This window comes from Nerophis lumbriciformis, linkage group LG26, assembly GCF_033978685.3.
Source record: "Nerophis lumbriciformis linkage group LG26, RoL_Nlum_v2.1, whole genome shotgun sequence".
In the NCBI taxonomy this organism is placed as follows: Eukaryota; Metazoa; Chordata; class Actinopteri; order Syngnathiformes; family Syngnathidae; genus Nerophis; species Nerophis lumbriciformis.
The window spans coordinates 5,664,433-5,690,000 of NC_084573.2; the positions used below are offsets into that span (position 1 = coordinate 5,664,433).

A 25,568-nucleotide genomic window follows, 5' to 3' on the forward strand; every position below is an offset into this window, starting at 1 on the left:
AAAACCTATTTGGGTGTTACCATTTAGTGGTCAATTGTACGGAATATGTACTTCACTGTGCAATCTACTAATAAAAGTCTCAATCAATCAGTCAAAGCATCTTTTATACAATTGTTATTCTGAATGATGTTCAGAATTTTTGTCATCATTCAACAAAGAAATTCCTGTTCAATGCAAGTACGACACATTTCAAATGGTTGTTAAGTTCTGTTCATTTCCTCTTTCATGTCCTGCTGTTCGGTCCGGTGCAGACTGCTCTCATATGCAACTTATCTCAACTGCATTATGCCAAATATTTGAAGTAACACACTAATTAATAACATTTATTAAAAAGTAATTCCATTTTCAGGGCTCGAATTTAACCAAGGCAACCGTGGCAAAAGCCGCGACTGCCCTTGTGACTTGCCGTAATGCCCTAAAAAATTGACCAACATCGACGACAAGAACATGCCGTGACCGCCCTTGACTTTTTACTTGTTAATGGACGAGGGATGTAACGGTAAAGGGTACAATGATAATTTGCGATAAATTTCCCGACGGTTAGTAGTGCGTACATTTTTTTAATTACAGCAAAATCGTTATTTATTAATGCATTTTAGGCAACACAAAGTCAGGCGCATGCGCACTAGCGTTGTTTGGCTTGATAATCATGGCGGAAAGGCTACACGGACTTTGCTACGGAGATTTGCCCTTGGAGTAAACGGAGCCAAGCGCTTCGGTTGACGTCATTTTCCCTCGCTTTCCGCCGTGCATTTAAGAGCGCACTGCTGTGTTTGGATGGAGACAGGTGTGGACAATATTGGAGACACTTGTCCCCACACTAAAAGTATACAGCGAAGGAGAAAACTAGTTGATGTTGCTTTTATTTTCTCAATACATTGTCCATCAGCTGCTGTGACTGAGAGTAAATGAGGTGAGGAAACATGCAGCAGGTGAACATTGTCACAACTTGTTTATAAAGTAATTAGTTTGTTTACTGGGATGTTCACTTCTCCTTTAATTAACTGCAAACTGTATCAGTGTTTAATTAACATCAATACTAGCTAAAATGTTTTGTCATCTCATTGAATTGAATGCTGGCTGTGAAGATTGTGTATTCGATGTGAGAGGTGTCACTAGTCTTTATTTTTGTTGGCTAAACTGTTGCACTGAACTACAAGGAGGCATTGTTGGAGAAGAACAAAGCTTGTTTATTAGACTTCTTCTTCATTAGCCAAACTGCTTTGAGTTTTATATTAATATCAAAAAGTAAACGCCATGATTTATTTACATTTATTGTGTTTTTTTCATGTCACAAAGGTGTTACTTCAAAAACCATTCATGTGACACATAATTTTGTAAATGTTTTATTGTGTAGTTAATTCCTATGGGACATATTTCTGCTCAAACTCTTGATGGATCCGTCCCGATACAGCATCCATATATATATATATATATATATATATATATATATATATATATATATATATATATATATATATATATATATATATATGCATGGATGCTTTGGAAACCCTGCATCGAAATAAAATAATGTTTGTTTATAATAATGTTTATTGTTTGTATATCCTGTAATCATGTTTATTTTGTGTATGTCCTACAATAATGTTTGTGTGTATGTCCTATAATCATGTTTATTGTGTACATGTCCTATAATCATGTTTATTGTGTGTATGTCCTATAATCATGTTTATTGTGTATATGTCCTATAATCATGTTTATTGTGTGTATGTCCTATAATAATGTTTGTGTGTATGTCATATAATCATGTTTATTGTGTGTATGTCCTATAATCATGTTTATGGTGTGTATGTCCTATAATAATGTTTGTGTGTATGTCCTATAATCATATTTATTGTGTGTATGTCCTATAATCATGTTTATTGTGTGGATGCCTATTATAATGTTTATTGTGTGTTTGTCCTGTAATAATGTTTTTTTGTGTACCGGTATGTCCTATAATCATGTTTATTGTGTGTATGTCCTATAATAATGATTATTGTGTGTATGTCCTATAATAATGTTTATTGTGTGTATGTGCTATAAGCATGTTTATTTTGTGTATGTCCTATAATCATGTTTAATGTGTGTATGTCCTATAATAATGTTTAGTGTGTGTATGTCCTATAATCATGTTTATTTTGTGTATGTCTTATAATAATGTTTATTGTGTGTATGTCCTATAATAATGTTTATTGTGTGTATGCCCTATAATCATGTTTATTGTGTGTATGTCCTATAATAATGTTTATTGTGTGTATGCCCTATAATCATGTTTATTGTGTGTATGTCCTATAATAATGTTTATTGTGTGTATGTCCTATAATTATGTTCACCTATAAAAACACCATAGTTAAAGGTCAGTTATTTTCATGTTGCTGCTGACATTTAAACGTGTCCTCTTAAACCAGAGCACTTAATTTCAATGTTTTTTTAAAGAAAATTGGAGATTTAATTGGACTTTTCTTATATTAATTTCAAGGATTTTTTTTTTTTATTGTCTCAAAACCCCTCTTAGGTTGGGATCCTATAATACAAAACCTACTTTTCTTTCTTGTTGGTACCTGTTTTTGTGTATTTGGATTCAGAAATTATCTTTTTGTAGAATGCTTTTTGATCCGAAACGATACAGTTAGTTGAAAATTCAGTGCATAAAAATTCAGTTAAAAAATGCAGTGCTGAAAAATGTGCTGCTTCAAAAAGTAAGACTCACTTCCGTTAAAAGACTAAAACCATCGAGCCTGTCTCAGAAGCAGCCAATGAGGTGTCAAGTTTGAAGTCACGTGACACGGGTCTTGCAAAACAGCACAAAAAAGGCAATTAACTTTGCTACCTGGGGATAATACAACATAATTAACATTTAAATGCTGCCTGCTGGATGTTTTCAAACTATAGAAATGATTGCAATGGTTAAAATCTGCACTTTTGAGTGACATACGAGTTAGTAGGTGTCATGACATGCAGTTCAAGTGACTGTGGTACACAATGTGACCAGCAGATGGTGCTGGATAATGATGTTCAAGTAAACGGAAGGAAGAAGACACAAGCGCTGTTTCAAGCCTCTGCGCATCCACTCGGCGCAGACGTGATCCCATGTGCAAATATCGCGACATGCTAATTTAGCCGCTATCAAAACAACTAGCCCGTCACTGCTGATTTCATTTCAACAATTAAAAATAGCAACTTGATAGTAAATAAAGCCACGTTTCCACTGCTGGATGCTGTGTTCAATCGTGTCGATGATGTTTGAACGTTTAGGGGACGTGCTGTAATGAAATAAATAAAACATATTCCGGTGGTGGTGGTCAATGTCACTACTCCATAGGTACCGGAAGACTACGTCACTTCCTGGACTTACAATTGTTTCTAGAAAGGTGCTTTTGAAACGTCACTTTCTGTGGTATTTGAATATTTTATTAATGTTTTGTATGAAAACTAGCCAACAGTAAAAGGGAACAAGAATATAAACATGAACAAGGGGTAGATGTAAAAAATGAGGGAGTATTATGGCCACAATTTCAATCACTTTCACTCTTCTGTCATTGCAATGAATGACGTAAGGGGGCGCCACTGACTCCCATCATGTGATTTATTTATTAAATGTTGATTTTTATTATTTTTTAAACAGTATGTCATCTTGTATATGACATTGTTATTCAAATTAAGATGACAAAAAAGCAAACTATGGTAGTGACAACATGCAGGAACATAACTGACGTAAAACAAGTAAAAAGGAAGTGACGTTGTCTTTGCGCACGCGTGCATTGATCATGTCTTCCTGAACCGACCGTTCAGGCATTCTAAAACTGTGGTACGTGTACTACTAGTGGTACGCGGGCATCACCTAGTGGTACGCCAAATATCATTTCATTATTTAAGTACAGTGTTTTATTTTCCTACATGCAAATACAGTGTTACTGTTCAAACTGTGTGTAATGTTACAGTAACTAAAAATATTACATTTACTTGTTAAATAAAGTGTCTTCCTTGTTTTTAATGAATAACTAAGGCCTACTATGCTACTGTATTTTAATGTTGTTCATGATGGTGGTACTTGGAAATCCAAGCATTTTCTGAAGTGGTACTTGGTGATAAAAGTTTGACAACTACTGACGTAGTGATATTGTAAACTACATTGGCAGACACCATTTTGTTATACCCAAACGGCGTCTGCTCATACATCGCGCTTCCAACGAGATCACGTTTTTTCCCCCGAGTTAGAAAGTTCCAGAACTGTTCACGTTATACCATCTCATCTCATTGTGGATCATGTGAATGTTTGAAGTGGAACTAAATGTGATCTCTGAAAAGGGTGCACATTATTTCCAAAGCAGGGCCCCCATCCACATATACGAACCCCGTTTCCATATGAGTTGGCAAATTGTGTTAGATGTAAATATAAACGGAATACAATGATTTGCAAATCATTTTCAACCCATATTCAGTTGAATATGCTACAAAGACAACATATTTGATGTTCAAACTCATAAACTTTTTTTTTTTTTGCAAATAATCATTAACTTTCGAATTTGATGCCAGCAACACGTGACAAAGAAGTTGGGAAAGGTGGCAATAAATACTGATAAAGTTGAGGAATGCTCATCAAACACTTATTTGGAACATCCCACAGGTGTGCAGGCAAATTGGGAACAGGTGGGTGCCATGATTGGGTATAAAAGTAGATTCCATGGAATGATCAGTCATTCACAAACAAGGATGGAGCGAGTGTCACCACTTTGTCAACAAATGCGTGAGCAATTTGTTGAACAGTTTAAGAAAAACCTTTCTCAACCAGCTATTGCAAGGAATTTAGGGATTTCACCATCTACGGTCCGTAATATCATCAAAGGGTTCAGAGAATCTGGAGAAATCACTCCACGTAAGCAGCTAAACCCGTGACCTTCAATCCCTCAGGCTGTACTGCATCAACAAGCGACATCAGTGTGTAAAGGATATCACCACAAGGGCTCAGGAACACTTCAGAAACCCACTGTTAGTAACTACAGTTGGTCGCTACATCTGTAAGTGCAAGTTAAAACTCTCCTATGCAAGGCGAAAATTGTTTATCAACAACACCCAGAAACGCTGTCGGCTTCGCTGGGCCTGAGCTCATCTAAGATGGACTGATACAAAGTGGAAAAGTGTTCTGTGGTCTGACGAGTCCACAGTTCAAATTGTTTTTGGAAACTGTGGACGTCGTTTCCTCCGGACCAAAGAGGAAAAGAACCATCTGGATTGATATAGGCGCAAAGTTGAAAAGCCAGCATGTGTGATGGTATGGGGGTGTATTAGTGCCCAAGACATGGGTAACTTATACATCTGTGAAGGCACCATTAATGCTGAAAGGTACATGCAGGTTTTAGAGCAACATATGTTGCCATCCAAGCAACGTTACCATGGACGCCCCTGCTTATTTCAGCAAGACAATGCCAAGCCACGTGTTACATCAACGTGGCTTCATAGTAAAAGAGTGCGGGTACTAGACTGGCCTGCCTGTAGTCCAGACCTGTCTCCCATTGAAAATGTGTGGCGAATTATGAAGCTTAAAATACCACAACGGAGACCCCCGGACTGTTGAACAACTTAAGCTGTACATCAAGCAAGAATGGGAAAGAATTCCACCTGAGAAGCTTAAAAAATGTGTGTCCTCAGTTCGCAAACGTTTACTGAGTGTTGTTAAAAGGAAAGGCCATGTAACACAGTGGTGAACATGCCCTTTCCCAACTACTTTGGCACGTGTTGCAGCCATGAAATTCTAAGTTAATTATTATTTGCAAAAAAAAAATACAACTTATGAGTTTGAACATCAAATATCTTGTCTTTGTAGCATATTCAACTGAATATGGGTTGAAAAGGATTTGCGAATCATTGTATTTCGTTTATATTTACATCTAACACAATTTCCCAACTCATATGGAATTGGGATTTGTACAATACTAGTACATATCTGATGAAAAACAACATTATTTTTGTTATTTTAATTATAAGTGTGCCAAATCACCTATATTTGAACATGATCTAATGGAAATGACTGCTGTCTGATAATCACATTAATAACAATGTAGCCGAGGGTCCTGGGTTCGCATATTCTGTGTACCTATCTAATAAAATAATAAACGGGAGACATTAGAGCAGGTCCGGTCGCCACCACTTCTTTAATGTTATCTTTACACACCTTCTACAACAACCCACACTCATAGACATCTTACGTCACAGCCCTACGGCAACTCTGGAGGGACAAAACTCCTCCTCCTTACATAATACTCTGCGGTAACTTGGGACACCCTGAACTGTTTGTTACAATCATGTGTCTGAGTACACATATTAATCAAAATTAATCTAACACGTCATGTTCATGTTAATGATGGAATATAAAGTTAGTAAACATGTGAGAGTAAGAAGTAAACAAACCTGTTCCGTGTAACACAACTTGAGGTTTCTTGAAAACAGCCTCCAGTAGTTGACGTAGTCTCTTGTTCTCTTCTTTTGTCCGAGAAAGTTCCTCTTTGTACTCTGCCATACTTGCCAACCCTCCCGAATTTTCCGGGAGACTCCCGAAATTCAGCACCTCTCCCGAAAACCTCCCGGGACAAATATTCTCCCGAAAATCTCCCGGTTTTTAGCCGGAGCTGGAGGGGGCGTGGCCTCCAGCTATATTCAGAGCTGAGTGAGGACAGTCTTTTTTCATGACGGGAGTACAACAGGGTGACAAGAACTAAATCATCCAGACTAGAGATAAATTGTATTATTATGTTTATCTTACCTACAAATAAATATATTTGTTAATTTAAAAAAAAAAACTAAATACATTTTTGCTATATTTTGCTAAAAACATCAAAATTAATTGTATTTTTATTTGTATTTTTTCTGACTCCTTATTACATCCAGCCATAGAATTATACATTTAAATAAACATTTTTGAAATAATTAATTTTAAATGATCATAATAATTAATTTAAAATGACCATATCTAATTATTAAAATAATTGCTTGTTTATCAACAACTTTAGCATTTTATTCTTTACATTTTGAAGCTCTCAGAAGCCAAGTTATGTTATATTAAGATTTATTTATGCAAGTTTGAAGTATTAATTATCTAAACACAGTTTTGTTTGCATATTTTCAGGATGTGTATATATATATATATATATATGTATATATATATATATATATATATATATATATATATATATATATATATATATATATATATATATATATATATATATATATATATATATACAGGTAAAAGCCAGTAAATTAGAATATTTTGAAAAACTTGATTTATTTCAGTAATTGCATTTAAAAGGTGTAAGCATGAAGTGCTCTAAAACTTGCTGGTAGACGGCTGCGTTGACCCTGGATCTCAGGAAACAGAGTGGACCGACACCAGCAGATGACATGGCACCCCAAACCATCACTGATGGTGGAAACTTTACACTAGACTTCAGGCAACGTGGATCCTGTGCCTCTCCTGTCTTCCTCCAGACTCTGGGACCTCGATTTCCAAAGGAAATGCAAAATTTGCTTTCGTCAGAAAACATGACTTTGGACCACTCAGCAGCAGTCCAGCTGGTGTCGGTCCACTCTGTTTCCTGAGATCCAGGGTCAACGCAGCCGTCTACCAGCAAGTTTTAGAGCACTTCATGCTTCCTGCTGCTGACCTGCTCTATGGAGATGGAGATTTCAAGTTCCAACAGGACTTGGCGCCTGCACACAGCGCAAAATCTACCCGCGCCTGGTTTACGGACCATGGTATTTCTGTTCTAAATTGGCCCGCCAACTCCCCTGACCTTAGCCCCATAGAAAATCTGTGGGGTATTGTGAAAAGGAAGATGCAGGATGCCAGACCCAAAAACGCAGAAGAGTTGAAGGCCACTATCAGAGCAACCTGGGCTCTCATAACACCTGAGCAGTGCCAGAAACTCATCGACTCCATGCCACGCCGCATTAACGCAGTAATTGAGGCAAAAGGAGCTCCAACCAAGTATTGAGTATTGTACATGCTCATATTTTTCATTTTCATACTTTTCAGTTGGCCAACATTTCTAAAAATCCCTTTTTTGTATTAGCCTTAAGTAATATTCTAATTTTGTGACACACGGAATTTTGGATTTTCATTTGTTGCCACTTCAAATCATCAAAATTAAATGAAATAAACATTTGAATGCATCAGTCTGTGTGCAATGAATAAATATAATGTACAAGTTACACCTTTTGAATGCAATTACTGAAATAAATCAAGTTTTTCAAAATATTCTAATTTACTGGCTTTTACCTGTATGTATATATATATATATATATATATATATATATATATATATATATATATATATATATATATATATATATATATATATATATATATATATATATATATATGTGTGTGTGTGTATGGAATGCTTGACTTGGTGAATTCTAGCTGTCAATATACTCCTCCCCTCTTAACCACGCCCCCAACCACGCCCCCTGACCCTCCCACCTCCCGAAATCGGAGGTCTCAAGGTTGGCAAGTATGTACTCTGCTAACGTTCTTTCGCACATTTTCACAAAATCACAACACTTTACACTCACACTTGATCTTAACTAAGCGATGTTTTGATCAAATCCGCGTTGCTTTGTTAGCAGCTAACAAGCTAAGCTAACTAGCGCGCTAAAACAACTAGCAAGCTAAGCGGGCCTAATAATGTCCAAAGTTGACTGAGACGAGTGGAGTTTATCCTGACGCACCCTGGACAAGTCGCCACCTCATCGCAGGGCCAACACAGATAGACAGACAAGTATATAAACTGTATTTGACTTTAAATCAGATAAATATCATTCAACAACAACACAATTTGCAGACTATAATTACTGGTTTGCTGGTTTTACTGGTGTAAAATTCTGCATGTGAGAGATCACAACCATTGCAGCCATGCGTCCAAAACGTAGCATCATCTTGCAGGGACATAAGGACAAGCAAAAGTAAAGTGTCTGTTGTTTTACAATTTAATAATCTATTTAATAAGAAATGTTCAGAGAATGCCTTTTTTTTAGTATTTATTGGAGGCCTCAAAAGACAAAGGCCGTCTGTTTACAGGAGAGTGTCGGTGAGGCACACACCTTTTATCTTAGCTCAGGAATGCATGGGGGAAGGGTTGGAGACAAGCGGGAAACTCTTAGCTAGGAAAAGTGTAGCTGCTGACAGAAGCACATTGTATATATGTTATATCATTCATAGTTGGTTAGAGTAAATAAATACAATGTATAAATATAAGGTCATATTTACAGCTGGTTACTTGTTTCTCTCGCGAGATCTGGAAGAGTGAGATGCTTACTTTTTTGTCTCGCGAGATCTGACAACACTGCGCGCGAACCAAACACGGCGAGGACAAAGCAAGATGGCGTCTGACGGTGAAGACGTTATTGCAGTCGTCACAGTTCAGTGTTCTTAATCTGTGCGTCCATGTACACATATATGTCCTTTATCGCTATTAAATAGAGTAAACATCGTTAATAACTGTTCGCATCCGGTTATATTAGTCTGAGCGCACTTTGACGCTTCTCGAGCGAGCTTAGCTTGCTAGTTAGCTTAGCTTGTTAGCTGCTAACAAAGAGAGGCGGAAGTGATGAAAACACATCGCTAAGCAGAGATCAAGTGTGAGTGTAAAGTGTTGTGATTGTGTGAAAATGTGCGAAAGAACGATAGCAGAGTACGAGGAGGAACTTTGTCCAACAAAAGAGGAGAAGGAGCGACAACATGAAAAACATCAAGTTGTGTTACGCAGAACAGGTTTGTTTACTTCTTACTCTCACATCTTTACTAACTTTATATTTATTACTAACACTATTCTTGAATAGATTGTCTATAGGAAGATGAATTGTCATGTGAGGATGATGCACTGATTGTTTTATGTTGTTCATAAAAACGAGACAGTTTCAGACACACAATATTTATGAGAGGTTGATGTTCCCAGGGGCGCCGCTAGGGATTTTGGGCCCCCATGAAAAGAATCTTTACAGGGCCCCCAACACAGTGTCATTATTTTTTCTGTATTATAATTTCATCATCATTAGCCCTCCATCATGGGCCCCTAGAATCCGTCTCCTTTACCCCCCCCTTTTTGGCGCCCCTGGATGTTCCTCTCAGTTTGTAACAATGTGTATCAACATGTTTACACAAAACTCCAGGCATGTGATTTTTCTGTCTAAAGTCGGAATTCCATCTTTTTTAATCTCGGCAAAAATAAAAATTATCTCCCGTTTTTCCGTTTTTTTTTCCCGACCCTAAATCAAGATTCGAGACGTAGTTTATATTACGCCGTAGTTGATTGGTTGATATGTTCCTTGTGACCAATCAGGACATCTGTTATGAATGATGACGTTAATAACGTCATCATTCATAATGGTTATTACCGCCATTTTCCATATGTAAACGATGTCGGTTCTCGAGAGAAAGGACGCTTTACGAGTAAAAGAAATTGATAAACATGTCAAAAATAAGTTTCGATGGGACTGGATGGAAAGGGAAATCACTGATACATTAAGTTACGACTTTGTTCGGTGATTTTATTCGGAAAATCGATCGTCCCGTGTTGTCATGATAATATTGACTATGGATCACGAGGTTTCAAGGCTTTGGAAGTACATGCGAAACACCAAAAACATATGAAACAACTTGAAGCAAGGTATGTTCTATTAATGATGTTTTCATGTCTTTAAACACTAAAATATTTTCTTCAAATGGTGCTGTCTTTGTTAATTTTAGCATGTTAAATTGGTGAAAAACCAGGAGCTTCGGGGGGCATCACCTCCCTTATCCCCCCACCAGGGCACCGCCCTGGACCTGGCTGGCCTTCGTCCCCCAGACCCCCGGAAATTTTTTCAGTCTTTTTCATTGTGGTCAAATCACATGCCTGAAAACTCACACAGTCACCGGGGGAATATTCCAGAGAGCAGGGTAAGTGCAAACTCCTGAGTATGTAAAGCTCGAGAGTTTTACCTCCAAAAATAAGAGAGGTAAGACAAAGTCAGAGTCAGTTACCATGGTAACTGACGCTGTAAACCTATCCTGCTAGCTGGCAGGTTTGACAAGTTATTTATGTGTGTAAAAGCTATACTGACCTGTTATTTCCTTCATATTGGTGCAGCCATTAACCTACTACAACACCTACTACATCCACCTACTCAGTGGCCTAGTGGTTAGTGTGTCCACTCTGAGATCGATAGGTTGTGAGTTCAAACCCCGACTGAGTCATACCAAAGACTATAAAAATGGGACCCATTACTTCCCGGCTTGGCACTCAGCATCAAGGGTTGGACTTGGGGGTTAAATCACCATAAAAATTATTCCCGGGCGCGACCACCAACCACAGCTGCTCACTGCTCGCCTCATCTCCCAGGTGGAGATGATCAAGGGTGAAGGGTCAAATGCAGAGAATAATCTCGCCACATCTAGTGTGTGTGTGACAATCATTGGTACTTTAACTATTTAATGTGGCAGTGATTGTCGAAAAAACAAAGCCTGATCTAAAGATGACATCTTGATCTCATACCATCTCAAACCAATTGGCCGTTCATTATTAAGTGAAATGTCTTATAGTCGCTTAAATTCGTCTTTAACTAAGCAACATTATGTTTTATCCAGTTACTTGATTAATGGAAAACATTTCCAGTAGAACACTTGATTAATAAAATGTTCAATAGCCACAGCCCTATATTTCATGTACGATTTAATATTTAGCATGTAGGAGTTAAAATGTGTTTTGTTTGTGTCCTGTAGACATCCATCATCTGATTGGACACCAAGAAGAATGTCTCCCTCATCTGCAGGGGGACAGTTTCACTTTAGAGGATACACAGCCCTCACATTTTAAAGGGGACGAGGAGGATCCACAGCCCCCTTATTTTAAAGAGGAAGAGGAGTGTCCTGTAGGGCAGGAGGAGGCTGATCTCACCAAGGTTCCACTGACTGTTGTCTCTGTGAAGACTGAAGAGCATGAAGACAAAGCACCTGAGTCCTCACAGCTTCATCACAGTCCAAGTAAGCACAACATCCACATATCATCTAATACAATGTTTGTGACACATGTTCATCCGGGGGCCACATTTATGACTAAAGATGGAGATATATTTGCTTTTTAACACCACCATTTAAAAATGAATGCTCATCAATCATCAACAGTGTAATTGCTGGGGTGTAACCATGTGACCTAGAGGCCGTCCTCCTTACCTCACGTGGTCAAATGAAGGCAAACATTCAATATGGCTACTGTTTATTTACCTTTAGCAGCACAGATGTCAGCATATTTCAAAGGTTTAGCGGTGAAGATTAGGGATGTACACTAAGTACCATTTTTTTTGGTACCGGTTCCTAGTTATGTCATACATGAGGACCGTGAAGATTCTGGACTAACGACACGACTATTTGTATTTTTAATTCCAGCTGACTGACGTAACTATGACACGTTGTCACATTGAGTTCAGCTGCCGCTGCTACACATTAAAGGGGAACATTATCACCAGACCTATGTAAGCGTCAATATATACCTTGATGTTGCAGAAAAAAGACCATATATTTTTTTAACCGATTTCCGAACTCTAAATGGGTGAATTGTGGCGAATTAAACGCCTTTCTATTATTCGCTCTTGGAGCGATGACGTCACAACGTGACGTCACATCAGGAAGCAATCCGCCATTTTCTCAAACACACTACAAACACCTAGTCAAATCAGATCTGTTATTTTCCGTTTTTTCGACTGTTTTCCGTACCTTGGAGACATCATGCCTCGTCGGTGTGTTGTCGGAGGGTGTAACAACACGAACAGGGACGGATTTAAGTTGCACCAGTGGCCCGAAGATGCGAAAGTGGCAAGAAATTGGACGTTTGTTCCGCACACTTTACCCACGAAAGCTATGCTACGACAGAGATGGCAAGAATGTGTGGATATCCTGCGACACTCAAAGCAGATGCATTTCCAACGATAAAGTCAAAGAAATCTGCCGCCAGACCCCCATTGAATCTGCCGGAGTGTGTGAGCAATTCAGGGACAAAGGACCTCGGTAGCACGGCAAGCAATGGCGGCAGTTTGTTCCCGCAGACGAGCGAGCTAAACCCCCCTGGATGTCTTGGCTCACACCGTCCCCGAAGATGATCAAGAGAAGAATATCGACCCTAGCTTCCCTGGCCTGCTGACATGAGGGTATGTCTACAGAATATATTAATTGATGAAAATTGGGCTGTCTGCACTCTCAAAGTGCATGTTGTTGCCAAATGTATTTCATATGCTGTAAACCTAGTTCATAGTTGTTAGTTTCCTTTAATGCCAAACAAACACATACCAATCGTTGGTTAGAAGGCGATCGCCGAATTGGTCCTCGCTTTCTCCCGTGTCGCTGGCTGTCGTGTCGTTTTCGTCGGTTTCGCTTGCATACGGTTCAAACCGATATGGCTCAATAGCTTCAGTTTCTTCTTCAATTTTGTTTTCGCTACCTGCCTCCACACTACAACCATCCGTTTCAATACATGCGTAATCTGTTGAATCGCTTAAGCCGCTGAAATCCGAGTCTGAATCCGAGCTAATGTCGCTATAGCTTGCTGTTCTTTCCGCCATGTTTGTTTGTGTTGGCATCACTATGTGACGTCACAGGAAAATGGACGGGTGTTTATAACGATGGTTAAAATCAGGCACTTTGAAGCTTTTTTTAGGGATATTGCGTGATGGGTAAAATTTTGAAAAAAACTTCGAAAAATAAAATAAGCCACTGGGAACTGATTTTTAATGGTTTTAACCCTTCTGAAATTGTGATAATGTTCCCCTTTAACATCAGCTTTGAATAATGACAAAAAAGGAAGCAACAACACTTAAAGGATTGATGTGTGTGTTATTGACAAGAAGATGACATACCGTATATTACCAAATAAACGCCCTTGTGCAAATAACTGCCCATGTCCTAATAGCCGCCCGGGTCTGACCCCATTTTGTGAAATAAACGCCTCTTCCTAATAAACGCCTATGTCCAAATAGCCGCCCATGGGCTGTTATTTGCATAATTTAGATTAAAATCATATTGACTTCATTAAACCCAATTTATAAGATAAAAGGAAAAGCAAAGGTGCAATAATTCTGGTCATTACGGTAACAGCAGACGTTACGTGGGGATTCTGGGTAATCAACATATTGCAATGGGTCACCGCATATAGCGTAACACACACTCAACGACAACAACAAACCCACGAGGAAAAGTTTCAACATGGCAAGCAACAGCAGCAGTGAGTTGAATGAACAGGATACCGGTACACCACAACTGATGGACAGGAATACTTTAAGGGGGAAGAACAGAAAGTTTGACTTAAAGTTCAAGCTAGCGGTTGTGAAGTATGCGGAGCAGAATTCTGGTTTGGCAGCGGCCAGGCAGTTTAACGTTGACCCAAAACGTGTACGAGAATGGAAACAAAAAAAGGGAGAACTACAATCTCGGTCGGCAATCGATGGAAAACGGGCTCGCTTATCTGGTGGAGGTAGGAAGAAAGTGAGCGACGAGCTTGATGCTAATTTGTGTCAGTGGATACATCACGTTCGTGGACTGAACCACCGTGTGTCCCGCAAAATGATCCGCATTAAGGCAAAGGAGTTGTATGCCACCGCGAGTGACACGAGAGACACCGTGGTGGTGTTTGGTGCAACGAGTGTACTTGGTACCATCATTTTATTTTTCCTGTATGCTGCTTTATTTAAAACTTGGAGTACTGTAGCCTTTATTTTATTTAAGTGACAGTATTATTGTTCTGTTTTGATGGTGGGTTTTATACTTGAGTACTTGGTACCATCATTTTATTTTTCCCGGTAGGCTGCTTTATTTAAAAAGTTTATTTATTTTTAGTATTTGTATTCTATGTGACAATTGTTGCACTACTGTCATGTTGAGGCATTGTTGATCTCTTGTCTTTTGATAGTCTTGTTTTTTTGTTTGTATGTTTACATTAGCTTTTACATTTAAAGTTTTTAGTACGAAAAAAAATACTGGACACTAACCATTGTAACCAAATAATGGCCTGGTGCAGGCTGGTGCAAAAATAAATAAAAGCCTTGTGCAAATAACCGCCCATGTCCTAATAGCCGCCCGGGGTCTGACCCCATTTTGTGAAATAAACGCCCGGGCTACTATTTGGTAATATACGGTAACTGCATTTCACCTTGCACTGCACACATAGTTGACTTCTTTAAGACTTCAAATAAACAGCTGTTGATAAAAGACTTCCCTGCTCTGAGATGTTACAGAACATCATGTTGGACGTGTTCAACCTCTTGTGCTAATAGGAATGCTATTTAAAATGCCTTTTTTCCACTTTTTTATTTCCACAAATTACATGTAGTACCGATAAGTACTGGTATCGATAAGGAATATAGATTAAGCTATCATATCGATTAATTATTTACAATTTATATCCCTACGAAGATACAAGCCAGATATCTTTAAAAAAAAAATGTCAACGTTTATTTGGATTTAGTTACTTCTCTACTGTCCAGCAATGTCTCAATCAATCTAGTTTATTAGTACTAATTAGCAAAGTGTTCTTCTCTTTCTTTTGACAGCCCCCTCGTGGTAAAGTTGTCCGAGTGCAAACTGAGGCAGTATTTGTGACTGATAAAACTTTCGGTGAATCAAAATGTAAGAAATTGTGCCGGAAAGTTCATTACTTTGAAGACGGCCAATTAAAACGCAATCAGAATCAGAAATACTTTAATAATCCCAGAGGGGAAATTTAAGATTTTCCGCACAATCCCATTCAAGAGCAGACAAACATTACAGGGAGACAGAACAGGATCGCTGACGGGTCTGCCAACTTCCGGCGCCCCTTACAAAAAAGGTGAGAAACGGGTAAATCCTGATGAGGGGGGAAGAGAGGGAAGAATAAAAAAATTCAGTCTCAGTCTGGGCCCCTGGAGAGGGGGTCCAGACTGAGGCCAAAGAGAAAAACAAACTCATAGCCACAGCACACAGAAACATGTGTGTAACAGGGAAACATCAAAGAACACAAAGGACATTAAAGACATTAAAAGAGCAGTCACTTCTACACACAGCCACAAAAGTAAAACAACAAAAATACAAAACAATAGATACAGGTAAAAGCCAGTAAATTAGAATATTTTGAAAAACTTGATTTATTTCAGTAATTGCATTGCAAAAGGTGTAACTTGTACATTATATTTATTCATTGCACACAGACTGATGCATTCAAATGTTTATTTCATTTAATTTTGATGATTTGAAGTGGCAACAAATGAAAATCCAAAATTCCGTGTGTCACAAAATTAGAATATTACTTAAGGCTAATACAAAAAAGGGATTTTTAGAAATGTTGGCCAACTGAAAAGTATGAAAATGAAAAATATGAGCATGTACAAGACTCAATACTTGGTTGGAGCTCCTTTTGCCTCAATTACTGCGTTAATGCGGCGTGGCATGGAGTCGATGAGTTTCTGGCACTGCTCAGGTGTTATGAGAGCCCAGGTTGCTCTGATAGTGGCCTTCAACTCTTCTGCGTTTTTGGGTCTGGCATTCTGCATCTTCCTTTTCACAATACCCCACAGATTTTCTATGGGGCTAAGGTCAGGGGAGTTGGCGGGCCAATTTAGAACAGAAATACCATGGTCCGTAAACCAGGCACGGGTAGATTTTGCGCTGTGTGCAGGCGCCAAGTCCTGTTGGAACTTGAAATCTCCATCTCCATAGAGCAGGTCAGCAGCAGGAAGCATGAAGTGCTCTAAAACTTGCTGGTAGACGGCTGCGTTGACCCTGGATCTCAGGAAACAGAGTGGACCGACACCAGCAGATGACATGGCACCCCAAACCATCACTGATGGTGGAAACTTTACACTAGACTTCAGGCAACGTGGATCCTGTGCCTCTCCTGTCTTCCTCCAGACTCTGGGACCTCGATTTCCAAAGGAAATGCAAAATTTGCTTTCATCAGAAAACATGACTTTGGACCACTCAGCAGCAGTCCAGCTGGTGTCGGTCCACTCTGTTTCCTGAGATTCAGGGTCAACGCAGCCGTCTACCAGCAAATTTTAGAGCACTTCATGCTTCTTGCTGTTGACCTGCTCTATGGAGATGGAGATTTCAAGTTCCAACAGGACTTGGCGCCTGCACACAGCGCAAAATCTACCCGTGCTTGGTTTACGGACCATGGTATTTCTGTTCTAAATTGGCCCGCCAACTCCCCTGACCTTAGCCCCATAGAAAATCTGTGGGGTATTGTGAAAAGGAAGATGCAGAATGCCAGACCCAAAAACGCAGAAGAGTTGAAGGCCACTATCAGAGCAACCTGGGCTCTCATAACACCTGAGCAGTGCCAGAAACTCATCGACTCCATGCCACGCCGCATTAACGCAGTAATTGAGGCAAAAGGAGCTCCAACCAAGTATTGAGTATTGTACATGCTCATATTTTTCATTTTCATACTTTTCAGTTGGCCAACATTTCTAAAAATCCCTTTTTTGTATTAGCCTTAAGTAATATTCTAATTTTGTGACACACGGAATTTTGGATTTTCATTTGTTGCCACTTCAAATCATCAAAATTAAATGAAATAAACATTTGAATGCATCAGTCTGTGTGCAATGAATAAATATAATGTACAAGTTACACCTTTTGAATGCAATTACTGAAATAAATCAAGTTTTTCAAAATATTCTAATTTACTGGCTTTTACCTGTATACACTGTTGTGTTCCATCGTCTGCTGGGGTGGGGGGAACATGGCCAGAGACAGGAGCAGACCCAACAAAGCAACCAAAAGAGTTGACTCCACCCTCGGCCGCCCACCAACTCTCAGCCAGTGTCCAGTCCGCACGGATGAGCGAAGATACGTCCGAGGAGACCGAGGTGTCCGATACCTGCTCATTCAGCCAAGACACTGTGAAGCTTGTCCGTCCCGGCTCTCAGCGCCAGCTCCGCAGCCCTGTCTCTTCATCCGCATCTCCTCCAGTCTCTCCAAACGGACTCTGGTGTGGCAGAGACCCAGCAGCTGGTCTCCATGGCCAAAAGGCTCCCGGGAGGCAGATCCAGAAGTTCACAAAAAAGCACAGCAGAAGTCACGAAAGTGCCACCCCTTGTCACACAGTTCCAAAGGGTCCCAAACCAAAAGGCAAACAAATCCCCGCATGAAAACAAGAAGGAAACATCCGGAACGCAAAAGGATGACACAAGAGCACAGAGCTCTTGCCAACAGCAGCCACTACAGCGGCGCCATCTTGGGGGGTGTTGCGTTTGGACCAGATGTTCCTCCAAGGGAATTTAAGTTACTGGTCAATCCCAAATTCTTTCAAATGACTTATAAGCTGAGTTTGAATAATGACCCCAACAGAATAGGTATTTTGCAATTTAATCCAAAGCTTTGGGAGACCAACCTAAAACCAACACATGCAATCTGCACAGCCAAGTTGATCTAACACAGGGGTCAGCAACCTTTACCAGTCAAAGAGCCATTTTGACCAGTTTCACAAATTAAAGAAAACAATGGGAGCCACAATAATCTTTTGAAATTTAAAATGAAATAACACTGCACACAAAGTTTTTTTTTTTGCTTTGTGCTATGTATAAACCAAGGGTCTCAGACACACGGCCCACACCTTAATATGAAAATTGAATGTTAGTGCGGCCCGCGGGTTTTATATGAATGGCGCTTGACAGCGTCATACTTGTCAACCCTCCCGATTTTTCCGGCAGACTACGAATTTCAGGGCAACTATTCTCTCGAACGTGGCGTGATGGTACAGCATCTAGCGCCCACTACAACCAGCGTACCGGCCCAGCCACACGTTGTATGGGGCTTCTGCTTGCTCACGTAAGTGACAGCAAGGCATACTTGGTCAACAACCACACAGGTTACACTGACGGTGGCGGAATAAAAAACTTTAACACTCTTACTAATAATGCGCCACACTGTGAACCCACACCAAACAAGAATGACAAACACATTTCGGGAGAACATCTGCACCGTAACACAACAGAACAAATACCCAGAATCCCATGCAGCCCTAACTCTTCCGGGCTACATTATACGTAGCCCGGAAGAGCTATTTATTTATTACAACGCCAAAATAGGCCTAACATTGCCAATGATTGTACTTCTGTAGCACTTTGAGATTTGGAATCAAATGTAAAGTAGATTACAAATACAATCTATTATATAAATAAGTAATATATATATATATATATATATATATATATATATATATATATATATATATATATGTCCTTACGTAACATCACCAGAATGATTGACAATTAGGAGGACCAATAGTCAACATGATCCACCCAAAAATAAATAAAACAAATGGCTTATCGATAAGCCATTTAAAAAAAAAATGGTTTTAATATTTATTTATATGTATCATTATTCTCCTACTCACCTTTCCAGTAGAGGCCTCTCCCTTCTCACTTTCTGTGCTCCTCTGCCCTGACTCCTACAGGTCAATAGGGGTTGTGGAGTGATTATTATTATTATCTACTGATGATAGTCATACGTGAATGAGCTCGGCTCCTCTTCTCCTCCATGTGTAAAGTGAGAAACACAGCTGATGCTCCAGAAGGAAGTAACCCCAAAGAGAGCAAATGGTAAAAAAAGAGTGCACATTTAACTTTATAAATAACCAGGACCTTCATGATGCATTTCAGGCTAACTAGCTAACTAAGTAGCAGCATTGTTTTAGAGCGGGAATGTAACTTTTTGTCAAACACAGACCTGGTGTAAAGTGGAGCTAATACATTTTACTACAGCTCGGTTGGTAGAGTGGCCGTGCCACCAACTTGAGGGTTGCAGGTTCGATCCCCGCTTCCGCCATCCTAGTCACTGCCGTTGTGTCCTTGGGCAAGACACTTTACCCAACTGCTCCCAGTGCCACCCACACTGGTTTAAATATAACTTAGATATTGGGTTTCACAATGTAAGGCGCTTTAAATAAATAAATGATAAATGGGTTGTACTTGTATAGCGCTTTTCTACCTTCAAGGTACTCAAAGCGCTTTGACACTACTTCCACATTTACCCATTCACACACACATTCACACACTGATGGAGGGAGCTGCCATGCAAGGCGCTAACCAGCACCCATCAGGAGCAAGGGTGAAGTGTCTTGCTCAGGACACAACGGACATGACGAGGTTGGTACTAGGTGGGGATTGAACCAGGGACCGTCGGGTTGCGCACGGCCACTCTTCCACTGCGCCACGCCGTTCCACTTGAGTTACTTGAGAAAAAGCGCTATATAAATGTAATTCACTTCACTTATACACCCCTGCTACCAAACCCCGCCCACCTCAACCGACGCACAAAGGGGGGGTGAGGGAGCAGGGTTGGGGTGGGGGCGGGGTTTGGTGGTAGCAGGGGTGTATAATGTAGCCCGGAAGAGTCAGGGCTGCATGGGATTCTGGGTATTTGTTCTGTTGTGTTTATGTTGTGTTAAGGTGCAGATGTTCTCCCGAAATGTGTTTGTCATTCTTGTTTGGTTTTGGCTCAAAGTGTGGCGCATTATTAGTAAGAGTGTTAAAGTTGTTTTATATGGCCACCGTCAGTGTAACCTGTGTGGCTGTTGACCAAGTATGCCTTGCTGTCACTTACGTGTGCAAGCAGCAGATGCATATAACAAGAGGCTGAGCTGGCACGCTGTTGATACAGATTGTAGAGGGCGCCAAATGCTGTACCATCATGGCACGCCTTTATTATTATTGTAAGGGAGAAAATCGGAGTATATTAATCCCGGGAGTTTTCTGCGAGATGCACTGAAATCCGGAAGAGCGCACCGTCACAATAAACAAAACAAAACACCGGCGGAAAGCAACAATTGATTAAAAAAACAAGCAAACTGGAGTTTTGACCCGGAGAAGGAAGGTTGGTTACAAAAACTAAAAACTCTGCATCCCAGGGACGCGCGGACATACGGAAATGCACGTCCTTTTTGATTTCAATGCGTAAAAAGACATAAAAAGTGTGTTAACGCCAACACTGGTTATTATTGTGATTATCACACAGCAGTAAGGGTGTAACGGTACGTGTATTTGTATTGAACCGTTTCAGTACAGGGGGTTCGGTTCGGAACGGAGGTGCACCGAACGAGTTTCCACACAAACATATTAAGTAGCGTACCGCACGTTGTGTAAACAATGCACACTGAGGCACAACACACGGCATGCTCGCAACGACTGGGCTACTACAACATGCAAAAGCCAGAGCTGGAAGACCCTCCTGCCTCGTTAAAGGGGAACATTATCACCATTTCAGAATGGTTAAAACCATTAAAAATCAGTTCCCAGTGGCTTGTTATATTTTTCGAAGTTTTTTTCAAAATTTTACCCATCACGCAATATCCCTAAAAAAGCTTCAAAGTACCTGATTTTAACCATTGTTATATACACCCGTCCATTTTCCTGTGACGTCACATAGTGATGCCAACACAAACAAACATGGCGGAAAGAACAGCAAGCTATAGCGACATTAGCTCGGATTCAGACTCGGATTTCAGCGGCTTAAGCGATTCAACAGATTACGCATGTATTGAAACGGATGGTTGTAGTGTGGAGGCAGGTAGCGAAAACGAAATTGAAGAAGAAACTGAAGCTATTGAGCCATATCGGTTTGAACCGTATGCAAGCGAAACCGAGGAAAACGACACGACAGCCAGCGACACGGGAGAAAGCGAGGACGAATTCGGCGATCGCCTTCTAACCAACGATTGGTATGTGTTTGTTTGGCATTAAAGGAAACTAACAACTATGAACTAGGTTTACAGCATATGAAATACATTTGGCAACAACATGCACTTTGAGAGTGCAGACAGCCCAATTTTCATCAATTAATATATTCTGTAGACATACCCTCATCCGCTGATCTGTCCAGTTTTGGAGTTGATGTCAGCAGGCCAGGGAAGCTAGGGTCGATATTCTTCTCTTGATCATCTTGGGACGGTGTGAGCCAAGACATCCAGGGGGTTTAGCTCGCTTGTCTGCGGTTAACAAACTGCCGCCATTGCTTGCCGTGCTACGGAGGTCCTTTGTCCCTGAATTGCTCACACACTCCGGCAGATTCAATGGGGGTCTGGCGGCAGATTTCTTTGACTTTATCGTTGGAAATGCATCTGCTTTGAGTGTCGCAGGATATCCACACATTCTTGCCATCTCTGTCGTAGCATAGCTTTCGTCGGTAAAGTGTGCGGAACAAACGTCCAATTTCTTGCCACTTTGGCATCTTTGGGCCACTGGTGCAACTTGAATCCGTCCCTGTTCGTGTTGTTACACCCTCCGACAACACACCGACGAGGCATGATGTCTCCAAGGTACGGAAAACAGTCGAAAAAACGGAAAATAACAGAGCTGATTTGACTCGGTGACGAAAGCTATGCTACGACAGAGATGGCAAGAATGTGTGGATATCCTGCGACACTCAAAGCAGATGCATTTCCAACGATAAAGTCAAAGAAATCTGCCGCCAGACCCCCATTGAATCTGCCGGAGTGTGTGAGCAATTCAGGGACAAAGGACCTCGGTAGGACGGCAAGCAATGGCGGCAGTTTGTTCCCGCAGACGAGCGAGCTAAACCCCCTGGATGTCTTGGCTCACACCGTCCCTTATGCCACCGAAGATGATCAAGAGAAGAATATCGACCCTAGCTTCCCTGGCCTGCTGACATCAACTCCAAAACTGGACGGATCAGCTTTCAGGAAAAGAGCGCGGATGAGGGTATGTCTACAGAATATATTAATTGATGAAAATTGGGCTGTCTGCACTCTCAAAGTGCATGTTGTTGCCAAATGTATTTCATATGCTGTAAACCTAGTTCATAGTTGTTAGTTTCCTTTAATGCCAAACAAACACATACCAATCGTTGGTTAGAAGGCGATCGCCGAATTGGTCCTCGCTTTCTCCCATGTCGCTGGCTGTCGTGTCGTTTTCGTCGGTTTCGCTTGCATACGGTTCAAACCGATATGGCTCAATAGCTTCAGTTTCTTCTTCAATTTCGTTTTCGCTACCTGCCTCCACACTACAACCATCCGTTTCAATACATGCGTAATCTGTTGAATCGCTTAAGCCGCTGAAACCCGAGTCTGAATCCGAGCTAATGTCGCTATAGCTTGCTGTTCTTTCCGCCATGTTTGTTTGAGTTGGCATCACTATGTGACGTCACAGGAAAATGGACGGGTGGTTATAACGATGGTTAAAATCAGGCACTTTGAAGCTTTTTTTAGGGATATTGCGTGATGGGTAAAAAATTTAAAAAAACTTCGAAAAATATAACAAGCCACTGGGAACTGATTTTTAATGGTTTTAACCCTTCTGAAATTGTGATCATGTTCCCCTTTAAAGGCTTGGGGGGAAAAAAGAAAAGTTAATCTGAGGCTGAGTTAACTTGAAACTGTTTAATGTGGCACTTTTTATATGTAGAAGAAAAGTTTTGTCATTTTATTTAATTTGAGCAACAACTTGAAGCAGTTTAATGTTGCACTTTATATGTAGAAAGGTTTTGTTAAGAAACCAATTCTGAGCCTTATCTTATTTAGTTTTTATTTGATATATGTTGACCACATGAACCCTGGCAATGGACCCTGTGTGTATATGTATGTTATTGTTATGTGTGTGTGTATGTGTGTGTGTATATGTATGTTATTGTTATGCTTAGCATTCATGACTGCCTGCTGTTGCACTGATCAGCCTAGTGGTGACTCACATCCATCACACACACAGCTATTTCCAATTTTGGGCAGAATTATTATAGTGTTCCCAATGTTAAAAGGATAAAGCCATTTTTGACCAATTTGGTAAATAAATAACCAAAAAATGTACATTTTGTTGTTTTCTTACTGTACCGAAAATGAACCGAACCGTGACCTCTAAACCGAGGTACGTATCGAACCGAAATTTGTGTGTGCCGTTACACTCTTAGTGTATATGTATGTATGTATGTATGTACAGTCGCGATCAAAAGTTTACGTACACTTGTAAAGAACATCATGTCATGGCTGTCTGGAGTTTCCAACAATTTCTACAACTCTTATTTTTTTGTGATAGAAATTGTGTGTAGCACATACTTGTTGGTCGCTAAAAACATTCAAGAAGTTTGCTTCTTTTATGAATTTATTATGGGTCTACTGAAAATGTGACCAATCAAAAGTATACATACAGCAATGTTAATATTTGCTTACATGTCCCTTGGCAAGTTTACCTGCAATAAGGCACTTTTGGTAGCCATCCACAAGCTTCTGCTGGAATTTTTGACCAGTCCTCTTGACAAAATTGGTTCAGCTAAATGTGTTGGTTTTTTTGACATGGACTTGTTTCTTCAGCATTGTCCACACGTTTAAGTCAGGACTTTGGGAAGGCCATTCTAAAACCTTGATTTAGCAATTCCTTGACCACTTTTGACGTGTGTTTGGGGTCATTGTCCTGTTGGAACGCCCAACCGCGCCCAAGACCCAACCTCCGGGCTGATGATTTTAGGTCATACATGCCAACCCTCTTGATTTTCCCGGGAGACTCCCGAAATTCAGCGCCTCTCCCGAAAACCTCCCGGGACAAATTTTCTCTCGATTTTCTCCCGATTTCCAGTGAAGTGCTCTAAAACTTGCTGGTAGAGGGCTGCGTTGACCCTGGATCTCAGGAAACAGAGTGGACCGACACCAGCAGATGACATGGCACCCCAAACCATCACTGATGGTGGAAACTTTACTCTAGACTTCAGGCAACGTGGATCCTGTGCCTCTCCTGTCTTCCTCCAGACTCTGGGACCTCGATTTCCAAAGGAAATGCAAAATTTGCATGGTTGGGTGATGGTTTGGGGTGCCATGTCATCTGCTGGTGTCGGTCCACTCTGTTTCCTGAGATCCAGGGTCAACGCAGCCGTCTACCAGCAAGTTTTAGAGCACTTCATGCTTCCTGCTGCTGACCTGCTCTATGGAGATGGAGATTTCAAGTTCCAACAGGACTTGGCGCCTGCACACAGCGCAAAATCTACCCGTGCCTGGTTTACGGACCATGGTATTTCTGTTCTAAATTGGCCCGCCAACTCCCCTGACCTTAGCCCCATAGAAAATCTGTGGGGTATTGTGAAAAGGAAGATGCAGAATGCCAGACCCAAAAACGCAGAAGAGTTGAAGGCCACTATCAGAGCAACCTGGGCTCTCATAACACCTGAGCAGTGCCAGAAACTCATCGACTCCATGCCACGCCGCATTAACGCAGTAATTGAGGCAAAAGGAGCTCCAACCAAGTATTGAGTATTGTACATGCTCATATTTTTCATTTTCATACTTTTCAGTTGGCCAACATTTCTAAAAATCCCTTTTTTGTATTAGCCTTAAGTAATATTCTAATTTTGTGACACACGGAATTTTGGATTTTCATTTGTTGCCACTTCAAATCATCAAAATTAAATGAAATAAACATTTGAATGCATCAGTCTGTGTGCAATGAATAAATATAATGTACAAGTTACACCTTTTGAATGCAATTACTGAAATAAATCAAGTTTTTCAAAATATTCTAATTTACTGGCTTTTACCTGTATATATATATATATATATACAAGTATT

General features: G+C 40.3%; 1 protein-coding gene across 3 annotated transcripts in view; it reads left to right on the forward strand.

The window, feature by feature from the left end:
• LOC133623968 (uncharacterized) overlaps window positions 1-25,568 on the forward strand; it is a 289,936-nt gene that overhangs the window by 101,864 nt on the left and 162,504 nt on the right. For 2 of the 3 annotated variants that reach the window (XM_072916165.1, XM_072916167.1), the window contains exons 1-2: window positions 9,363-9,772; window positions 11,762-12,022. The exons of the other annotated variant lie outside the window; for it this stretch is intronic. In XM_072916165.1, the coding sequence (XP_072772266.1) occupies window positions 9,670-9,772; window positions 11,762-12,022 (364 nt within the window). In that variant the 5' untranslated portion in view covers window positions 9,363-9,669. Of the gene's footprint in view, window positions 1-9,362; window positions 9,773-11,761; window positions 12,023-25,568 lie in introns of those variants that run through there. 3 annotated transcript variants of the gene reach the window in all.